This window comes from Cetorhinus maximus, chromosome 14 (genome assembly GCF_964194155.1).
Source record: "Cetorhinus maximus chromosome 14, sCetMax3.hap1.1, whole genome shotgun sequence".
Taxonomy (NCBI): Eukaryota; Metazoa; Chordata; class Chondrichthyes; order Lamniformes; family Cetorhinidae; genus Cetorhinus; species Cetorhinus maximus.
The window spans coordinates 98,189,732-98,212,712 of NC_135892.1; the positions used below are offsets into that span (position 1 = coordinate 98,189,732).

The following is a 22,981-nucleotide window of genomic DNA, read 5'->3' on the forward strand; positions in this document are numbered from 1 at the left end:
CACAGAAATGTTCCCCGTATTCAAGGTGTGGCCTGAACGAGGTATTGCTGAGACATGACTTAGTAAAAATAAAAACAAATTACAAAATATTTAGTAACAGGTTAGCTTTATAAAAACAGTGTTACACTGCTCTTCAGCACTAGGTAAGCCAATGGAAATTACTGGGTTCCAACAGCATTCATTACAATTCTTACTTTAAAAGAAAAAAGATATTCTTCAGCAAGTTGGAAAAAATTGGTAAAGTCAGTGTCTTTGTACTTAGCTTGTGTTCAATTACTGGATTAATCTTCGCACCTGACCATGACATTTTAATCTCTGCATCTGAACCCCAAAGTCTCTTTCTATTCTTCCTCTTTCCACTTTGGGGTGCATAAGTTTAGCTGATGTGACAAATAGCAGCTGTTGGAGTAGGAATGCTCTTCTGAGGTAAAGTAAGAAAGAATAAAATGGTCTTTATGCTTCCAGCAAACCATCACCACCAACATGCTATATTTGGTCTGGAAGAGACATACTGACCTTGGATGAAGTGCATTTTTTGCTAACAGTAAAATCTGTCGACTTAATGGGAATAAAATTAATTAGTCATAACTCATTAATTTTATTTGTTTTTGGCTTACCTCCATCTAACTTATGCAACATGTGGATGTATCTGACATTCATATACAGGAATGTATAAATTGAAGAATGCTGGTTAATCAAGAAGTGAGGTAAAATTACCATGTTATCACAGTTTTTGTATAAATTACCAATCATTGGTATGCAATCTATTTTATGTTACTAGTTTGATTCATTTAAAGCATTGGAATTAATTTTAATAATTACCTTGAAATGAATTTAAGGTATGATGGCAAGGTACCATTGGTACAGAGCCAAAACCAACAAAGTCCATTGTTAGTATAGATCACCAGTGTAAAACAACAGAGAGCAGATAATCCCTCCCCTAGGTAGACGATATTATGGAACCACCGAGGTGTTTATTTATGTCTGGTTATGGTAATACGTGTAATAATTATCTTTGGATCTTCTGGTAGTCACAGAATTTTCTCTCAAATTAAATGTTTTATGACTCCCCATTGATTGCTTGCTTCTATGTATTTTGGACAGTTGATTTGAATTCCTAAAATAAGTTAAGAACTCTATATTTCCACTAATCTTCTAAAATGAGTATGTACTGAAAAAGAGTAGATTGCCCAATCCCATTTTAATCTCTGAATCCAAGCAGAGTTAAACTGGCCCATGTGAAGCATTTAGCAGACTAGTTGGGCCAAATAGCCTGTTACTGTGCTGTACATTCTGTAACTATGAAGGTTGTCTTCCATGGTGTATGACATTGATGTTCCATTCCATTGCCATATAGCTATGAAGAATGGCACAGTCCCAGGTGTATGCTGTTTATCCCCACATTTTAACATCAAGTACTAATTTTATTCTTTTTGAAAGCATGAACACTGCTTGAATTCAAAGGCGGGACCTTTATGATATAAAGTTTGGTAACTGAATTATCTGAACTCGTGTATGTGGCTGTCATGTAAAAATTCCCCACTTGCACTAACATGCTTTGAAAAATATATACAAAAACTAAACGCTTTTATCTCTATTTTTTGTTTTCTGACTAAATAAATTTTGTTACATTAAATATAGTTTCTCTTTTTAAATTCTTGCCTTATACTTTTAAGTAGTTTGCATACCTAGTGTTTGGGTGAACTATACATATGAGGTAGGTAAGATTCACATGAGCTCTAAATTCTTGCCTAAGTTGCTACTCCAATCAAAGTGGTCAGCGCTTCACTGAATTACACTGAAAACCAATTTAAGATTGTCAGTTGGGCTTGCAGTGTGGCTTACTTAAGCAGATCTAAGGAACATGCCCACAATTTGCACTTTTTTCAATTAAACAAAAGCTTAGGGAATAGCCACTCCCCAGGGCAATGCCTTGTCCAATCAGAGTTAACCTGTCCTGTTACTGGAACATAGGGTATTGTTTCACTCATTATATCATTCCAATGTGTTTTATACTATTATTTGAATTTGAACAAAGCTAGGCAGTTAACTGTTCCATGCTGCATTCTCCATGGCAACACTTCCATCAATCAGGGTCCACTTGTCAATGAATCAGCATTCTCTTATGCAGTATAAATTGTTGTTCCCCCATTACAGTAGTAATTTCTTGCAAGCTATCCTGATGAGTGCAAGACGAAAAGCTTTGATAGCATGCCTCTTTTTTTTCAGCAATACTTACTGTTATAGTTCCAGGTGTGGAGCTAGCACTGATGACGCAGGGAGGAAATGGCCTTCTGTGCCTCTTCTGTGATTCAATATGCATGAGTCAAACATTTGTGTATTTCTATATCTGATGTAAAAAAAAATTCATTCATCTGTCTTTCATATGCAGGAAACTGTTAGATCCAGGACTGGCATTATGTTCTAAGCAAGCCATGTTTCTGAATTTGCTGTACAAGTCTTTGAAGTCTGACGTCGTGCTTCATCGTGTTAAGGCGTTTATAAAACGGATCTTGCAGGTCACTTGTGGCCAGACGCCAGCATTTATGTGTGGAGCTCTCTATCTTATTTCTGAGATTTTGAAACTGAAGCCAGGCATCCGAGTCCTGTTACAGGAACATGGGGTATTGCTTTCTCTATTATATCATTCCATTGTGTTTCATACCATTGTTTTCCCATTGATATCAAAGACGTCATTCACAGTCCTTGCTATGGATTTATCCAGCATTAGGTTTTGTGCCAGTCAGAATGACATATGAGTGGAGCTCGGTTTTCTAAGTCAATTGCAGGTTTAAGTACTAATTTATTGTGCGTTGGATTATGACTGAAAATTTAAAAGTCATTTTATCTGATAAAACCAGGAAAATTCAGTATATTGGGAAGCAGGAGTTCAAGTAAAATTTGAAAATATGAAGTCACTCCTTGGGATAATTAAGAAGGTTAATTCTGAAAATCCCAGGCACAAGTGTTTTAATCCTCATCTAGGATACAGATTTATGTAATTTAAAAGCTAAAATAGTATGCTCCCCTTATAGTCTAGAGGCTTAATGCGTTAAGTATAAGTCCCAGGTACAATTCCTGTCCTGCATTGACTTTTGTTGAAGCATTCCAGTGTAGATCAAGGGGCCTAGCAGGAGTTCCACTCTTGATGGCTCTCAAATAAGCCTAGTGTGAAGTGCAGGAATAACAGATGAGAACCAGATTGGCAAGACAATAGTGCCTCACTGACACTCTGTCTAATGTCCTGAACAAAGGCAGGCCACTTCAATGAGATACTAGAGGCTGCTACCACCCCCTCTCCCCCAATTATAGAACCATAACTCCAGTGTGGGCTGGCACCTTCAGGGGAGGTTGGAAAAAAATTATTGATGGCATTGTAGCAGCCACCTTCTATTCCTACAGATATTACATTCTACAACTGATATAGTTGTTTCATCAGAATAAACAATGTCCTCACTATGTCTGTGATGCCAATGAATAAAGCATTGCTTGTTATATATATGTGCCAAATATTTTTTGTTTAGGAATTGGATGAAGAAGAACATTTTAAAGATATTGATAACAGTGATGAGGAAGAAAAATTTGAAGATCTTGATGATGAGATGATGAAGAAATCGGAAAATGAAGGGGAAAAATATATAAATCCTGACACAGGAGATGCTGCCAAAGGACAAGAAATGGTTGTACAGAATACTGCTGTAAATAGCAAAACAGAATCAAAAGCATCTGGATCGTGGTTGCACCACAAAAATCAAGGTGGTAAACTATTTGGATAGGCCAGTGTGGGGAAAAACTTCCTCGATTGCAAGCTTGTTTTTCATGATTTTGCTATATCTAACACAAGAAAATCTTCCCCTCACACACACACTCCTCCCCTAGCCCCACCTCCCCAAACCTCTACTGTATGCAATGAGATATTAAACTGAGGTCTCCTTTGCCCTCTTAGTGAGGCCTGCTCAAGCTGAGGCCTAAGCACTGATTCATAAAGATTCTGCATAACTTCCTTGTTTTTGTACTGCATGCCTCTGTTTGTTTATAAAGCCTGGGATCCTATATGTTGAGGTTGATTTCTAAATTTCAAACAGTATCTTTTTAAAAAAACAAACAGCTGGCTGTTGTTTCAGTTTTAAAAAAAATTGAGCTTTGTTGACATGAGTTGCTATTATGCAAAGTGCTGCTAATACTATTAAACTCTGTTCTTTGTTTTAGGTGGAAAGTCTCTGGGAGTCTATGACCCATTCCACAGGAATCCCCTCGCTTGCGGAGCAGACTGCACTGGCCTCTGGGAATTGAAGAAGGTAAAATACATTTTTCCTGATTATCACTGCACATAACTGATATTTAATGTTTCTCTTTTTTAAAAAAAAAGCTTTAGGTACTTTATCATTCATGTGTAATCAAAAAAAACTTGTATTGGCATCAATTGTGTAAATCAACAACTAAAAATAAGTCCTCACAGCTGGTGCTGGTGTCAGTGGTATAAGGGTCTGGCATATATAGGATTATCGTGGGACTGAGTACAGCACTACCCATACAGTGATGTAAGAGAACACATGTCTCACATCTGGTGTTGGACAAAGCTGTGTAAACAAGAAAGCATGGAGACAGCTCCCAGCTTGAACCCTTTACTGTATACATAGTTCTTGTAGTCAATAAATAGATGCAGTTAACCAATTTAATATTGCGAAGACTTCATTAAGACCTACAAAATGGTATCCAACACCCTACAACATGATGGCAGCAAATGGAAAAACCCAAAACCTCACAAAAATGCAGAGCAAAACGAAAATTCTGCAAGACTAAAGGAAAATTTGAAAAAAAGCTCAAGAAGCAGGCGTGCAGAGGAAAATTGCCAGGGAAAAGCTCCAAAGAAAGGCTTGGAAGCTGAAAGCAGAAATTTAAAATTCTTCATTGTAGCAGAAGACTCCATAGGATCCTTGGGAAGTCCAGCTTCAGTTCCCAGCGTGCAGAGTCAGCAGACCTAGAAGGGGTGAGTTAAAACTTTTAAATTCTAGGATACAGCATGTCCTGATAAACTTTTAAATAGTTCAGTGGTCAGAAATTGCTGTGTAAAAACCACATTCCCGAATCAGCACCTGGGCTCGGTCCAAAAAGGGAAAAATAATTAATTAATTCTGAAGAATCGCAACTAAAGAACTGGCTGTAGAGATCAGAAAAGGCCAGGATTCAATGCTTGCGCAACCCTAAAGCAAAGTGCTGAAATGGAGAAGTCTACAGCTAGTCGATCCAAGCAGCCATTGTTTAAACATTTTTTTCAAGGCTGAGTACAGGTGTCATTGGAGCGGGAGCCCGCCAAAACTGGCAAGCCCAGGTAAACCCTTTGTCTTTAAACGAATAGCAACGGCATCTTGGACTTCAGCAACTTTTTAAAGCTGAACCCACACTTTAAAATTTTTTAACCATGGATCAAAAATCTAACTTCCAGATCAGTTTGGACTTATCCAAGGGCCAAACCTAAAAGAAAATTGGACATCCTGGAGATGAGAATTTTTAAATTACTGGAGAAAACCAGGTCTAAGTAAAAAGTCAGAAAATGTCCAGATTAATACCTTTTTATACTGATTTGGTGAACTTGCTGATGAAGTAATCCTAATGCAGTGCCTTAATGAATCCTCAAACAGCTTCAATAAAATATTAATCAAAGGCCTTTAGTATTTCAATCTTCAGGTTTTGGAGAGCGCCGAGTTTAAAAAGTGGCACAGAAAACCCCTAGTGAAGTGCCGAAAGAGAAAAAGACAATACTCAAGTAAACCACACGAGGGCACCAGAGAGGCAGGGAACTTCCTGGAAGTATCAAAAATATATCTTGGAAATCCCAACACATTGTCTCCAGCTGTTGCAGTTCAGGTAATGCAGAGCAAGAAACAGGCTGTGAATGAAGGAAAGCTATCTGATGAAACCCAAAATAAAAAAATCCTGCAAAAGGAAGATTAAATAGTGTTGGGAAATATTTATATCAGAACTGAATTGGAAGATTTGAAACTCAAGATTCCAGCTGAGTATATACCATTGGAAGCACATGAGACAGTAAAGACGCCATTGAACCAAACTGTTCAAAATCTGAGCAAACAAAGTTTTGAAGTGTCACAGAGGTACAAGAAAGAGTCTACAGAGCTGAAAAAAATGGTTAGACATTTGTACGAAAACTTGCAAAAACATTACATTTCCAAGGAAATATATTAAGAGTTGAAAATCAGGAACCTAGAATGGCAAGAGAAAGTAGTTCTCACAAAAGAGCATGAAGAGTCTCAAAAACAGCAGAAGCACAGTTATAGAATGTGAGCTTGAATAATAGCACAGAAGAATTATACTCTGCCAAGGAAAAGCTGATCAGTGTAGAGAATTAACTTTCACGTACGAAAGATGTGTTTGATAAGGAAAAAGGAGAATTAATGAAAACACTGGAATGTCACTCATAGGAAGTAGAACATTTGAAAGAGGACTTGAAACACTTAAATGAGGAACTTGTAGAAACAAATTCAACAAAAATGGATCTTCAATTAAAACTTGAACTTCAAGCATCAGAGGTCTCTAGTAAACATTGTGTAATATGCTGGGGAACAGGAGAAGGGATTGCTGATGAATCAGAACAGTTGCTTGAAAGCAGAATTAACAACTAAAATTGATGAACTTCTTGAACTTTAGTCCAATCCAAACAACATGAAGGATGAGATGTGCAGCATGAAAGAGCAAATCCAGACTTGAAAAGGTGAATTCTGCAGAACAGATTGAAGATCTAATGAATGAATTGAAAGAATCTAAGAAGCAGTCAGTGACCATGGGAGAAAGATTCTGAAAAGAACTGAAGCCCGGGCAAAGTCTAGTTCCGTAGATAACTCTGAAACAAAAACAACTCAACTTGCCAGCGTTGTTGCTGAGCTGAATGAGCAGTGGTTCAAGAAGGGAGCTCACCACCACCTTCTCAAGGGCAACTAGGGATGAGCAATAAATGCTGGCCCAGCCAGCAAGCCCACATCCCGTGAATGAATTAAAAAAAAAGTCTCTGGAAGCTTCCAGAACAGATGGCCAATCTTGTCATGTGACCTGTAGCAGCTATTTTGAAGTTCAGCAAAAGTTTATTTTAAAAATAATTTTAAAGAAATAAAAAAATTAAGTTTTGATACCAAAGCTTTGATTTCTTTTCATGTCCATTGACATGACTATTGTCACAACTGCCGAATCAACAGAGTGGTTCAATACCAAGGAATAGAAAAAGATGAAAGGATACCCAGATGCCAGAACAACCTCCAAATCAACAAAATTTAACTGCAGCGACCAAGCCTACCACTTCTCCGATGGTAGTGAGAACGAGATATGGAAGGGTTATAAGACAAGGGTTATAAATCATCCAGACCGCCTGAACCTATGAACTCAGAGACTTGAAGTGGGGAGATGGAGTAGCAATAATGATGTAAACATATGGAGTAAATTAGAATAACTTGAAATATTTTGGATAAAGACTTGGTGGGGAGAGGAGGTGTAGTGTAAAGGTCTGGTACACATACATACAACACCGGCATCTACCTGGCAATGTGGAAAATTGCCCAGGTATGTCCTGTACACAAAAAGCAGGACAAATCCAACCCAGCCAATTACCGCCTCATCAGTCTAATCTCAACCATCAGCAAAATGATGGAAGGGGTCATCAACAGTGCTATCAAGCTTAGCCATAACTTGCTCACTGATGCTCAGTTTGGGTTCCGGCAGGGTCACTCAGCTTCTGACCTCATTACAGTCTTGGTTCAAACATGGATCAAAAGAGCTGAACTCCAGAGGTGAGGTGAGTGTGACTGCCCCTGACATCAAGGCAGCATTTGACTGAGTGTGGCATCAAGGAGCCCGAGGAAAATTGCAGTCAATGTGAATCAAGGGGAAAACTCTGCTGATTGGAGTAATACCTAGCACAAAGGAAGATGGTTGTGGTTGTTGGAGGGCAATCATCTCAGTTCCAAGTCATCACTGCAGGAATTCCTCAGGTAGTGTTCTAGGCCCAACCATCTTCAGCTATTTAACAGAATCTCACAGTGCCGAAGAGGCCCTTCAGCTCATCGAGTCTGCACTGACATGTGAGAAACACCTGACCTACCTACCTAATCCCATTTACCAGCACTTGGCCCATAGCCTTGAATGTTATGACGTGCCAAGTGCTCATCCAGGTATTTTTTAAAGGATGTGAGGCAACCCGCCTCCACCACCCTCCCAGGCAGTGCATTCCAAACCGTCACCACCCTCTGGGTAAAAAAAGTTTTTCCTCACATCCCCCCTTAAACCTCCTGCTCCTCACCTTGAACTTATGTCCCCTTATGACTGACCCTTCAACTAAGGGGATCAGCTGCTCCCTATCCACCCTGTCCATGCCCCTCATAATCTTGTACACCTCGAACAGGTTGCCCCTCAGTCTTCTCTGCTCCAACGAAAACAACCCAAGTCTATCCAACCTCTCTTCATAACTTAAATGTTTCATCCCAGGCAACATACTGGTGAATCTCCTCTGCACCCCCTCCAGTGCAATCACATCCTTCCTATAATGTGGCGACCAGAACTGCAGACAGTACTCCAGCTGTGGCCTCACCTAAGGTTCTATACAACTCCAACATGACCTCCCTACTTTTGTAATCTATGCCTTGATTGATAAAGGCAAGTGTCCCATATGCCTTTTTCACCACCCCACTAACATGCCCCTCTGCCTTCAGAGATCTATGGACACACACGCCAAGGTCCCTTTGTTCCTCAGAATTTCCTAGTGTCATGCCGTTCATTGAAAACTTCCTTGTCAAACTACTCCTTCCAAAGTGTATCACCTCACACTTTTCAAGGTTAAATTCCATCTGCCACTTATCTGCCCATTTGACCATCCTGTCTATATCTTCCTGTAGCCCAAGACACTCAACCTCACTGTTAACCACCCAGCCAATCTTTGTGTCAATGACCTTTGTTCCATCATGTTTGCTGATGATTGCACAGTGTTTAGCACCATTCTCGACTACTGAGATACTGAAGCAGTCCATGTCCGAATGCTGCAAGACCTAGACAATATCCTGGCTTGGGTTGACTGGTGGCAAGTAACATTCACGCCACACAAGTGCTAGACAATGACTATCTCCAACAAGAGAGAATCTAACCATCATTTAACTGACATTCAATGGCATTACCATTGTTGCATTCCCCACTATCAACATCCTGGGGGGTTACTGTTGACTAGAATACCGTGGCTACAAGAGCAGGTCAGAGGCTCGGAATCCTGTGGCGAGTAACTCATCTCCTGATTCCCCAGAGCCTGTCCGCCATCTACACGGCACAAGTCAGGGGTGTAATGGAATACTCTTCACTTTCCTGGATGAGTGCAGCTCCAACAACACTCAAGACGCTTGACACCATCCAAGACAAAGCAGCTTGCTTGATTGACACCTCATCCACAAAGATTCACACCCTCCCACCACCAACGTACAGTGGCAGCAGTGTGTACCATCCACAAGATGCACTGCAGAAACTCACCAAGGCTGCTTAGGCAGCACCTTACAAACTCATGACCACTATCATCTAGAAGGACAAGGGCAGCAGATACCTGGGAACACTATTTTTGTGGTATTGGCTAAGGAGTAAATGTTGGCCAGGGGACTGGATGATTTCCTTGTTCCTCTTCTGCCCTGAATTTGCTTGTACAAGATCTGGTAGAAGCTGGGATGGATCTAGACCCCGCCATTCTGCAACGCACTGTCCTTGGTGCTCTGTTATATAGTTTTTTTTTAAACCACTCTTTTAGGATCCTATCCCCCACTCTGCCTTCTTCCTACACTCTTTCCATCCAGGTTACTCATTATGTCATGTGCTCATCAGGATCCTGTTTCTGAACTTTAGTGATAAGAGTTTTAGGTACAGGAAAGATGGTTTTGCAGAAGTCACCAAATATATCCATTGAAGCATAAATAACATGGGTATTTACCTTATTTATGAAGTTTTTAACGTGTTTTTATTTAAATGTTGAGAAAGCTGTTTCTAAATATACACGAACAGGGCAAGGTTTTCTAGAAGTATGAAAAGTTTGTCCTAATGCTTATTTGCATTCATTAAATTTTGTTGTTTCTTCCCAGTTGAGTGAACATTTCCACCCATCAGTGGCACTCTTTGCAACAACTATCCTGCAGGTAAGATACATAAATGCATCGTGAGGTTTGTTGTTTTTATCTCTTTCCCCAACAAAGTAGTTCTTCAATTACTTTCTTTTAAATTTGGAATTTCCTTGCAAAAAGACACCTGGAGTAGTTGTTACAGTTGCTAATTTGTCACATCAATATTTCTTCACCCCCTTCAATATTATTCTTATTGTGAGGTACAGTTCCATAGGTCACCGAAGCAGTCAAGTCCAATCCAGTTTATATATATCCTTTCATTAAGGATCACTGGACAGTGGTCAGGAGTGGGAATCTTGTATGATATATTCCTTCTGTGGCCCAAGATCACTGCCAGCAATAGTAGTCTATCCCCTTTTCCCTTCTCCCACAGATTTGTTTAGAGATTTTTGATGGATCTGTTCATTCTTTAAACAGCTTTATAATGATTTCTATAAATATGGTTTGTTGGGTACCAGTTTTCTCTTTAAACCAATTTTATGAACGTTACCCACTTGTTACTTTAAATATTTCATGGGATTTATGAAAATAGTATCTGTTGTGAGTTGGAAAAAATAAACTTGTTGCTTGTATGACTTCTGTTAGGGTGACCAAATCCAATATTCCGGAGACCCTCTGCAGGATTTCACATTAATAAGATTTCTTGACCGTTTTGTGTACAGGAACCCCAAACAGCACAAAGGCAAAGGTAGGCTCTGTCTTTGTTATTGTTTTACAAAAGAAACTAGCATTTTATATCTCATTGCAAAATTTATACATTTTCCAAATTACTCTACAAGTACTTTCTTGAACAAAATCCCTCAATGTGTCATTAAATAATTTGTAACATACGAAATAGGAACAGAAGTAGGCCATTCAGCCCCTCGAGATCATGGCTGATCTGTTTGTGTTTCGAGTTCGACATTCCCATCTGTCCCTGATAACCTTTGATTCCCTTGCCTAACAAGAATCTGCCTTTAAAAATATTTAGTGACCCCACTTCCACTGCCTTCTGAGGCAGAGAGTTTCAAAGATGCACAAGCCTCTGAGACAAAAAAAACCTAATTTCTGTCCTATAAGGACGACCCCTCATTGTAAAACAGTGCCCCCCCTAATTCTGGACTCCCCCAGAAGAGGAAACGTCTTTTCCATGTCCACCTTGTCAAGACCATTCAGGATCTTGTATACTTCAATCAAGTCACCCTTCACTCTTCTGAACTCCAGTGGAAACAAGTCCAGCCTGTCCAACGTATCCTCATAAGACAACCTGCTCACACCAGGTATCAATCAAGTAAACCTCCTGTGAACCACCTCCAACGCAATTACATCCTTCCTTAAATAAGGAGACCAAAACTGCATACAGTATTTGAGATGCAGTCTCACCAATGCCCTGTATAACTGAAGCATAACATCCTTACTTTTATGTTCAGTTCCTCTCGTAATAAAGGATAGCATTCCATTAGTCTTTTTGATTACATGCTGTACCTGCATACTAACTTTTTGTGACTCGTGCATGAGAACACCAATATCCCTTTGCACCTCGGAATTCTGCAGTCATTCTCCATTTAAGTGATACTCTGGCAGGAAGAATTTTTAAAAAAGCAAAGCGAACAACTTCACATTTTCCCACGTTATACTCCATAGAACCATAGAATAGTTACAGCACAGAAGGAGGCCATTCAGCCCATCTTGTCCATGCCAGCCCGAGGACACCCAGGTGCCCTTTCTAATCCCACCTTCCTGCACCTGGCCCATAGCCCTGCAGCTTACAGCATTTACGGTGCAGATCCAGGTACTTTTTAAAAGAGTTTAGAGTTTCTGCCTCTACCATCAACTTGGGCAGGGAATTCCAGACACCCACTACCCTCTGCGTGAAAAAGTTCTTCCTCATGTCCCCTCTACACCTTCTGCCACTTATCTTGAATCTGTGTCCCCTGGTTTATAATATAAAGAAAGCTCCTTTGGTTATTTTCTCTTCATCCACTCACTCCATCTCCCCATATATACATCCTAGACTGAGGGAAGAATAAAACACAAAAATAATCTCTCCAAGGTGCCAATACCCCATGAATCAAAACTCCTGTCTCCACACCACTCTTTCATTCATACATTCAACTCTATGAACTGTTTGACCCAATTCCAATTTTCTCATCTGCCAGATTTTTGCCCACTCACTTATCTATGTCCGTCTGCAAAGTCCTTATGTTTTCTTCACAGCATACTTTCCTATCTATCTTTGTGTAATCTACAAATTTAGCTACCATGCCTTCGCTCCCCTCATCCCTTGATGTAAATTGTAAAAGGTTGAGACCCCAGCACAGACCCCTGCGGGACTCCACTAGTCATATCCTGCCAATCGGACAAAGACCCATTTATGCATACTCTGTTTTCTGCCAACCGGCCGATCCTCTATCCAGGCTAATATGTTACCCCCTGCATCATGAACTTTTACTTTCCGCAATAACCTTTGATATGGCACTTTATCAAATACCTTCTGGAAATCCAAGTACAGTATGACTACAGGCTCCCCTCTGTCCACAGCACATGTTACTCCTTCAAAGAACTCTAATAAATTGGTTAAACATGATTTTCCTTTCAGAAAACCATGCTGACTCTTCCCAGTCATCAAGCTAACTGGCCTGTAGTTTCCTGTTTCTACCTCCCTCTCTTGAATAGAGGGGTTATATTTACTACTTTCCAATCTGATGAAACCTTTCCATGATATAGGGAATTTTGGAAAATTAACGTCAACGCATCTACTACCTTATTAGCCATGTCCTTTAGGACCCTAGGATGAAGTCCATCTGGATCTGGAGACTTGTCAGCCTGCAGCTCCATCACTTTGCTCAGTACTGATTCTTTAGTGATTGTAATTTAACCAAGTTCCTCCTTCCCCTCCACTTCCTGATTTATAGCTGTTACTGGTATGTTTTTTATATCCTCTATAGTAAAGACAGAAGCAAAATATTTGTTCATTTTCCCCATTCTCATTCTCTAAAGGACGAACACTCACTTTACCTACTCTTTTCTTGTTTAAATACCTGTAGAAATCTTTGCTATCCATTTTTACATTTCTTGCTAGATTCCTCTCATACTCTAATTCCTTTCTTCTCCTGACTAACCTTTCAGTCATTCTGTGGGGAGGTCTTGTGGTGCAATGGTAGCGTCCCTACCTCTGAGTCAGACACTCCAGGTTCAAGTCCCATTTCAGGACTTGATGCTCACGGAAGGTGCGTTCATAATGTGGCCAAGCAGGTTAATTAGCCTGTAAACCCTTCCAGTATGTGTGATATCAGGTGATATCAAGCATAAGTACTGCAGTGATTGCCATCCATAATCATGGACAAATCCAATGGAGGTCTGTGTTGTAAACACCTTAGGGCATGATACCTGAAGGAGGAGGAGGACATAAAATGCATGGTTAATCAGCATCTGGAATGAGAGCTCCTACAAGTAAAAAGGAGGCCTATAGTAAACATAACCTGTCAAAATCAGATCAAATAATAAAACATCAAGGAGAGTTGCATACTCTTGTGTTTTGCTATTTTTGTATATAATGTAATAATAATAGATATGTGCATTTCCTTCCGTGTCACACTTAAGTGTAGACAAATCTATTGTAACTTTTTGTTGTAGTTAGTTTCTGTTAGTTAAGTTTACAAAGCTAGTTACTTGGAATTAAATAAAGAATGTCCTTAACTAAGACAAAATACATATTAACATAGGTCTCAGTGTTTAGACCATGCAACTTTGAAAATAATCTTTGTAATCATACCTAAAACAAAACAAAGAAACCCAAACATTTTATGCCGAGTTCTGACCTACAGTCTTGAGAATATTATAAGTCATTCTGAGCTGCAAACTGAGATTGTCAAATACATTCCAACTTTAAAAGATCCCTGACCAGACAAGTACAAAACTCTGGCCCATTTGAACCTGTATTTAATTTCTTATTGTAAAACAGTCCATCACAGGTGATCTGCTAACATATGTAAAAATCTTACATCTAGCACAGGTGTTGTTCATCACATTCAGGCATCACACTTTTGTTACAGATACAGATTGATCTTAAAGAAAACCAGTAATATAATGCTAGCTGCTTCTGCCTTGGAACCTAAACCTTACATATGCATTCAGGTTCCTGACCAAATAACAGTTAAACTCTGAAGAATCTGAACCTCTGTTTGGTTTACAATTAAATTTTTTCTGGGCTCAAAGGGACTTAACTTCAGTTTATCAAAATAATGCATTGTGCACTATATTGAATAACTCCCTTGTCCTTATAAATCAGTGTATCATGTCCTTGTATTGATTAACAAAAAGTATTTATTGGGTTGAGCCAAGAACAAAAATGATCCTAATTTTTATTTCAACAGAGGCACTTACTGACTAAACCCAAGCATATGTTGATTAATCATTAAGCTTGTGACTCCCTGATCTGAATTGACGGGTCTCAAAAGACTGATAGTAATTAAAATGAAGGATCCAACATGTTTTGGTCTATAATATGAATGAGTGGACCTGACTGCACATTGGCAGGAAAATCATGAAAAATTGGGTCCATAAATTCACAAAATACATACAGATGAGGAATCCTTAATTTTAATTTTTTTATTCAGAAAAACCCTACAAGCCCCCATTATGAATGTTGTGTAACGCTAGGATAGGTTTTGTATATGTGTGATCAAACTACCAGATTAATTTTTTATATTTGTAAAAAGAATTGAGTTGTAAGTACCACTAAAAGAGCACTCAAAAAATGCATAGTGATTTGGCCAGTATTGTTGGCTTTTGAGATTAAGTCCTAAAGTATTGTGATAGCTATAGTTACTTTTGATTGCATGCTTCACTTTAGAAAATGCAACATTGGATTTGAATGTAGTTTTGTTTCAGCTGTGGCCTAGTTGGTGGCGCACACTCCTCTGAATCATAAGGTTCTGGGTTCAAGTCCCACTCCAGGGCCTGAGCAAAAAGATCAGGGCTGACACTCCAGTGCAGTACTGAGGGAGCATTGCCCTGTTGGAGGTGCCATCTTTCAGATGAGATGTTAAACTGAGGCCCCGTTTGCCTGCTTGTTAGCATGTCAAAGATCCCACGGCACTATTTCGAAGAAGAGCAGAGGGAGTTATTCCCAGTGTCCTGGTCAATATTTATCCCTCAAGCAACATCACAAAAAAAAACAAGTTATCTGGTCATTATCACATTGCTTCTTGTGAGAGTTTGAGTGCAAATCGGCTGCCACGTTTTCTACATTAGAAGCGATTACACTTCCAAAGTACTTCATTGGTTGTAAAGTGTTTTGAGACAACCAGTGATTGTGAAAGTGCTATATAACTGCAAGCCTTTCTTTTATATAAAAGTGACTTTTGGGGGTTTTTTGATACGTAATATGAACTTGTAAACATCTCTGACATTATGTTCTAGTTCAGCTGCTAGGACCAAGGGCAGTAGAGTCAAATGGACTGTTTCCTGCATGCTTTTCTCCAAGCCACTAAGTCTAGCCCAGTTGCTGTCCCCAAAAGCTGTCACAGATGTGACTGGCTGATTGGCCTCTGTGTACTGTTGCCATTCTATGATAAATTGGTCAGAAACATACCCAGTATCTGATTTGCATTTGTGTCTGTGGCCATCTGAGTATTGATGAAAGTAATTATTGACACTGGAAAATAATGGCGTTTGTCTATAGTACAAGATGACCTGTAACCATACAGGGGAATGTGTACGCAATACAACTAAGGAATGGTATGAACACTTCTTAATGTGCAAATCTAACGAGACTGTGACCGCACTATGAATTTTGTCCTTGCAAGGATTTGTGCAATGCAGTGCCCTGTTCCATCTACCAGAAGCTCTGCAATTATGAGAATAATGGAGTTCACTCTAGTGACTTAAAATGACATTGCATAGTAATAATTTTTTGTTATAGATCCCATAGATTTTACACAATCAATTTTTACAATTCTCTCTTGGTTTTTGTGAAAGTTTATATCCTTGAAGCACTTGTGCTTGCAAAAGACTTTGTCCAATTGGCTTGCTATTTTGAAGCCTAATGCACATTCTCTTTTTCTTTCTCACCAAGTGTTTTATCTTGTCTCGGAAGTTCCTCTCAAAAAAAGAACAATTTTTTATATCATCCTACAGGTTTTTTTTATCTTTCCCAGGAGGTCCCTTGGCTTGTTTGTGGTTAGGTTATAGGTCATTGTGCACATTAGTTACACCATGATGGTATAGGCTTGATGGGCCAGTTGATCTTTTATTGTCATTCATCTTCATATGTACATTTGATTACATTCTTCAATGTAGATGAGTCTTTTGACAAAAGGTCTTTTTCTTTTTGCAGGAAACACTGACAGTATTGTGATGCAACCTAAACAGAAACTTCTGCTGAATGATGTGCGCAACCTGCCAGGTAATTAATGAAACAAACAGTAATTGCAGCAATGGAATACAGTGATCAACCTTGCCTTAAGCATATTAGTCCTAATGCATTTTGAAAACGTACTTTTATTTTCTCTTACAGCTGTTTCTATTCAAAGACTTTGCACAACAGAGCTCAGTAACATCATTTCATCATTTTATGATGATTTGTACTAAGCTTTTTATTATAGTTCGGTTGTCCTACCGAGTGCCAATATTTTCTACTGATTTAATCCTGTAAATGGATTAAATGACCAGCTGCCCCAGTAGCTTGGTAGGCAGGTGCACTGTGGTGTGGTGCTGAGTGATGCAGATCAAGGAGGTTACTGGTCTGTTTTGACTTAACTGATTTTAGCTGGGGAATATAAAAAAAGACCACTTAAGATGTTTCTGAAACTACATGGATTAAGTTTTAGTTTTGTTGCATGGAATAAGCATATTAGCAGTCTAATATGTTTCATCTATTATCATCTTCATCTTTAAAGCCACTGCTAAACTCTTTAAATCATGTTTTATTCAAAGATGGCAAATGAAGCCTCATTCTGGTGTTTTTTATTCCAGAATTTAAATCGTTAGCTTGTAGTCCTAGGTCTGAAATGGAACTTTACAGATTTGTTAATATTGATACGGTTTATAATGTTTACAGTGAATAGTCAGAAGTTTATTGAACGTGAGGAGAGCCAGATCCCAGTGGATGAAATATTTTTCCACAGGTAAGAGTTATTTTGTAGCATTTGGAACTTATTAAAACTCATGCAATTGTATGTACTTGACAAGGATCAATTAGTACACAATAGCGCACATTTATGTAGCTCTTCACAAGACTAAAATCCTAGCATGCTTTACAAGGAACAATGGGCGAAACCAAAAGCACAGTTGAAAAGACTGTGATCAGTGTGCACTTTCCCTCCTCACTGTTCTTGATTTGTAGCCTCTCTTCCGGTGTCTGGCTGAGTGTGACTGCCCTCGTTTGGTTCCAATCTTATCTATCTGGTTGCGACTAGAGCATCTCATGTAGTGACTTGTCTTCCCATTCCCACACTGTTATCTCTGGTGTCTCACTAGGATCTGTCTTTGGCCCCCTCTTTTTTCTTAACTGCACGTTGCTCCTTGAAGACAGCTGAAAACATGTCATCAGTGAACATGTAGAATCTGACATCTTGTTGGCAAATCTCTCCATGGCCACAGCCTTCTATTGGGTGTATTCTCTTCACCATTGATGGGCTTACTTTCGATTGTCTGGGCCTCAGTAATCCTCTCCTTTTTCCCTTCTTACATCATTCCTTGAAATTTATCCCTTTGACCAAGCTTTTGGTTACCTGTCCTGATGTTTCCCTCTTGGTGCAAATTTATTTTGACTAATTACACTCCTGTGAAGCACCTTGGGACATTTATATTGCACCTTTAACATAGTAAAATGCAAGTTGTTGGGAATATGGTTAGGTCATTCAGTAACTGAAGTTGGTAAATCTTAATAAACGGGTATATATACAGAGACGAGTATAGAGTTTGATGCTTGTCAATCGTTGGTTTATTTACTATGGGAGAATACAAATTGGTATAAAATTGAGGTAATGCACTACGACCTTATTTTGTGTTTTTATTTGTTCATGGAATGTGGGTGTTGCTGGCAAGGCCAGCATTTTTTGCCTATTCTTGCCACAGTACAACGAGTAACAAATCTTGATATTTCTTCCAAAATGGTTGTCTCAAGTGGCAGGTTATGTTCTGGGTTTCAGTCTCATTTTACAATGCTTTATTCTGCTGAACCACACCTTGAAGTACAGATTCAGGATGTTTAATGAAGCAGTGTACAAAGATGGTCTGATTAGAAAGCTTCTTATTTTAAGAACATATAGTTATTTTAATTTCTGTAAGTTTTTAACTCCAGTAATAGAAACTGTGACTACCATGCACAACAAAGGTTTGGCAGCTATTTTTTAACATATGCCTATTACTTAAACTATAGTTTTAGCTGGGGTAGGTTGAATTTAGAGACTAGGGCCGGGATTTTCCAGCCCCGTCGCGGGCGGGACCCGCTGCAGGCAAAGCGGTGACCCAGCCAGAAGTCCATTGACTTGTGGCGGGACCGGAAGATTGCGGCGACGGGCAGGTGTGGAAAATCCCACCATAGGTCACGGTCAGTTTTGAATCTGAATTCTTTGATTCCAATGGCAACAGAACCAAAGAAACTTCAACATCAACAGTTGTGATGTCTGCAGTGTCTAATTATCTATTGTATTTTAACTTTATTCAGATATTACAAAAGACTTAAAGCATCCCAGAAACTACAAAGATTCCGAGGAGCTGACGAAGCCATGGAAGATGTGGATGATGATGAGTTTGAGCAGCTGCTTGGTAAGCATTATTAAGCCAGATATTTAAATATATCTTGAAGGTGTGCAGTTGAAGAATAGAATTTTGCCTAAAGGAATCTGTAGAATAATGGTGGCAGGCAATGTCTGTCATCAATAGCTCCTCTTGTCAAAATGATTAATGTACTGTTATATGTTTCACTGTAATGTAAGTGAAGTATGAAACATTGTGTTCATCTTGTACATTTATACATTTTATCATTTCAGATATCTATGAAGGAGATAAATCTTTTGAAACATTAATTGATGACAGTTTAGATTTTGCTAGGTAAGGTTTATTCTATTGTACAATTTCAGCTAAAAAAAATGCCACCTGTTTTTAAGGAGAGGAGATTACTCTTCTGTGTGCTCAGTGTTTTAGTCCATTATTCTGATGTAAACGGAGGTATTGCCTATCTATTTTGACAAAATGATTCTAAGCCCTAAGTTCAGGACGTGCTTCGTATACCAGGATGCTGTATATTTGGACTTCTAGAGACATTTGATAAGGTCTTTCACAAGAGATTATTAGCAAAAATGACTGTGTGTTTGGGTTTTAAATGGGTTGACAGGTAGGAGGGAGACAGAACGTATGAGTGAAGAGCAGAATCCTAATGAGCTGTTGGGGATCTCGGCTGCCAGCTGGAGAGCCAGTGAAAGACCCATATTGCCTCTTTTCAGGAAAGCCTGCCAAACCACAAGTCAATCAGACAGTGGCGAGGCCACTGGCTGGCCTTACTCTGGAATCAAAACCCCGGGGGCAGAAGTCTCACCTACCAAGAGCTGCCAGCCAATCTGAAGCCTGCAGCTCTTGTGCTCAGCAGTGCCACAGGGGAAGCAGTGGCTGCTGCAGGAAAAAACACCTACCAGAGTCCCAGGGTCACTGAGCGACCCAGGCCACAGTTAAGTAATGGAAGGGTGCGGGAGAGGTTGACAGCAAGGGCAGAGGGATGGCTCGCAGCAGACACTGTGTCTTTGATCGAGAGACGTACCCCCCACCTCCCCTACCTCTGGAGGTGACAAGCTGGACACAGTTTTAACTGCCATGCACCCTGCATGGCAACAGGCCTGCCTGCAGCTGTGTTAATACCAGCAGTAGTGGGATGAGGCCCCTAAATGGTCATTAGTTGACCACTTTAGGGCCTCAAAAGGTGGCAGGATGGAATTATTGACCATTGGCCTTCCCGCCAATAATTTGAAATCCTCCAGTCAGGATTAAACGCAGGAGTGAGTGCAGACCATGAGACATGGTCTTCCTGCGTTGGACGTCATGACCTGGAAAAGACAAATATGAAGGACAGAGACTACTTGAGCTTTGCTGTTACCATGAGCTTTGAGTAACTAACATCTTCCCTCAGAAGATCAGGAGGGCATTGGCACCAGCTGGATCTGATCATCATCAGATGAACAACATTCTTAACTCAAGCTACCACAGCGCTATGATACAGATCACTTTTTGCAACAGGGTTAGGATTTAATCCTTGAAGCTTTTTCATTCAAAGCAAAAATGCTGTCTTTGTATCAATGTCAGCCATACTGCCCACCCAGATAAAAAGCAACAATTCTTCAACCCAATTGAAAAGGCACACAGAGTGCAGAGGCAAAATGGAACATACTTTGAGATACCATCTACAATACCACACTCTCAACATATGGGGAAAAAAGTCGAAAAAAGCTGACTGGTTCGAGGCTGACATGACTGTGATGGAGCCTGTCACTGAAGCCATCAGTCCGCTCTCATAAATTACAAGAGAGATCTGAGCGAGAAGACTCAATGCACTAAGAGCCACTTACAGTCAAGTCCAACAGATTGCTATGCGGTACACCAACTGGTTACAACTGTGCCAGAATATCCAGATGTCCTTCTTTACAGGTGATGGTAGGGGCATGTATGAACTATTACAAAAGGCAACAGGTCCATCAGAAAACTGCTCTATTGTAAACAAAGGCAATGGAGTTGTCACTGACTGCAGTAAACACTTGGAAAGATGGGCGGAACAGGACCTTGAGTTGTACTCTAGGGAGAACACTGTCACTGAGGAAGCTCAGACACCATAGAAAACCTGCCTATTATGGCAGAGCTGGATATTATTACCATTGAGACTTATAAGATGTTATAGGAACATAGGAGCAGGAGTAGGCTATTTGGGCTTTTGAGCCTGCTCCACCATTCAATAAGATCATAGCTGATCTGTTTATTGTCTCAGCTCCACTTTCTTGCCTGCCCCTCATAACCCTTGACTCCCTTGTCAAACAAAATCTGTCTAACTCAGCCTTGAATAAATTTAAAGACCCAGCCTCCACTATTTTCTAGGGAAGAGAATTCCACACTCTAACGACTCTTTGGGAGAAAGAATTCTCCTTATCTCATTATTAAAAGGGAGACCTCTTATTTTTAAACTCTGTCCCCTAGTTTTAATCTTCTCCCATAAGAGGAAACATCCTCTGGGTATCCACCCTATAGGCCTAACCTGTTCAATCTTTCTTCAGAAGACAACCCCTTCATGCCAGGAATAAGTCCAATGAACCTTCTTTGAACTGCATCTAAAGCAACTGTATGTTTTTTAAAATAGAGACCAAAACTGCACACACTACTCCAGATGTCTCACCAAGGGCTTGTACAGCTGTAGTAAAACTCCCCTACCTTTATATTTCATTCCTGTTATGTTTTGGGATTGTGTCTTTAAGGTGAAATGAAGGGGGTTGTATGACTTGTTTTAAAGTCTGCCTGACAGGAAGTCTGGGTGGTTTGATTGTTAGATATTAAAGGGGACTCATTGTTTTACTGGGAAGAAGGTACCAGGGTGTGACCATATGCTGATGGGTCTGCACACTGCATGTCTGGGGACCAAAGCTTCTACGAGTTCCTCTGAAGCTTTAGCATGGGTCCATGAGGGACCCCAGTTTCCGTGTGTCACCATGAAGAGGCACAGCTGAGGACTTGCCAATGGAGGGGCTGTGTACTGACAGGGAGAGACTTTCACATTTGGCTTTTTTGCATTGCTGCTAGCCAACAGCGTAGGCTGAAAATGAGAAGCAAACTTGCACACTAAACTCTACACCCGCATATCACATCAACCTGTTGGGCACAGTTAAATGTTACAGACTACAAGGTATAATAATGAAGGCAAAAGCATTGGAAGCATTAAAAAAATAAGTGAATGCTGCAATATAGGAACTATAGATTGTTGTGGTGGGGGGCAGAACTGTAGAATCTTGCTGGATGGAGGAATTTATATGTATTTAAGTATCCTTCAACCGTAACAAGCTTGTCAGTTTTCTTTTTACTAGTTTGAACTTATTTAAAAAGGCATTTTAAAGATCTTCCATTACATGAAAAAGTGCCATTTGGATAGCTGAAGTAATTGAGTTTATGATAACTCTGGATTAGGCAATTTATAACACAACTATTAGGATGAAAGCAAAATTCCTTGGCAGCTTAGTTTTGATATGATAAAGCATTAATTTCAAAGCATTTTAACCTTTAATCCTAAAGCTGCGTTATAACATAAAATATTTTCACTGCAATTTAATTTAACCAGAATTTCATAAATCCATAAAATCATGTAAAATATTCATGAAAGCATTAAGATTTATAACAGCAGTTTCTTGCATCACTTCAATACCAAATCTGAATTTTTTTTTGCAAGAGAAATGTAAAGAATAATGATTTGTTGATCGTACACAATTAAATGAAAATGTTTTAATTTCAGTGGAAAACGCTTGATGAGGGATGAGAAATAATGATCATTTGCCATTAGAGGTCTGCATGTCAGTTTTGCAGTATGGGACTCTATAATGGCTAATGCAACAGTTAATGCTGTTCTCTGCTTAAATTTCTGTTGACTTAATCTTTGTGAATGCAATCAATATTGTCCAATTGACCTATTATATATCTATTTTCCTCCTTGCTTACATTAGCAGTATTCCCACTGAATTTCTATTTTTATGAAGGCTGGGTTTATATATTTAGTAACTGTAACTTTATCATTTAAAAGTCACTTCAGTTCTGTTTAATTTCATCTATTATTTTACCTAACTTGCTAATCAAATGAATTTTAAATTTCTCATTGCCTGAGA

At 39.4% G+C, this 22,981-nt stretch overlaps 1 protein-coding gene across 1 annotated transcript in view; it reads left to right on the forward strand.

Annotated features, from left to right (window-relative positions):
* cebpz (CCAAT enhancer binding protein zeta) overlaps positions 1 to 22,981 on the forward strand; it is a 32,310-nt gene that overhangs the window by 4,967 nt on the left and 4,362 nt on the right. Inside the window, exons 3-11 of the mRNA XM_078557298.1 lie at positions 2,393 to 2,624; positions 3,525 to 3,756; positions 4,210 to 4,298; positions 10,113 to 10,166; positions 10,737 to 10,839; positions 16,471 to 16,539; positions 17,194 to 17,260; positions 18,805 to 18,905; positions 19,130 to 19,190. Coding sequence (XP_078413424.1) covers positions 2,393 to 2,624; positions 3,525 to 3,756; positions 4,210 to 4,298; positions 10,113 to 10,166; positions 10,737 to 10,839; positions 16,471 to 16,539; positions 17,194 to 17,260; positions 18,805 to 18,905; positions 19,130 to 19,190 — 1,008 coding nt within the window. The remainder of the gene's footprint in view (positions 1 to 2,392; positions 2,625 to 3,524; positions 3,757 to 4,209; positions 4,299 to 10,112; positions 10,167 to 10,736; positions 10,840 to 16,470; positions 16,540 to 17,193; positions 17,261 to 18,804; positions 18,906 to 19,129; positions 19,191 to 22,981) is intronic.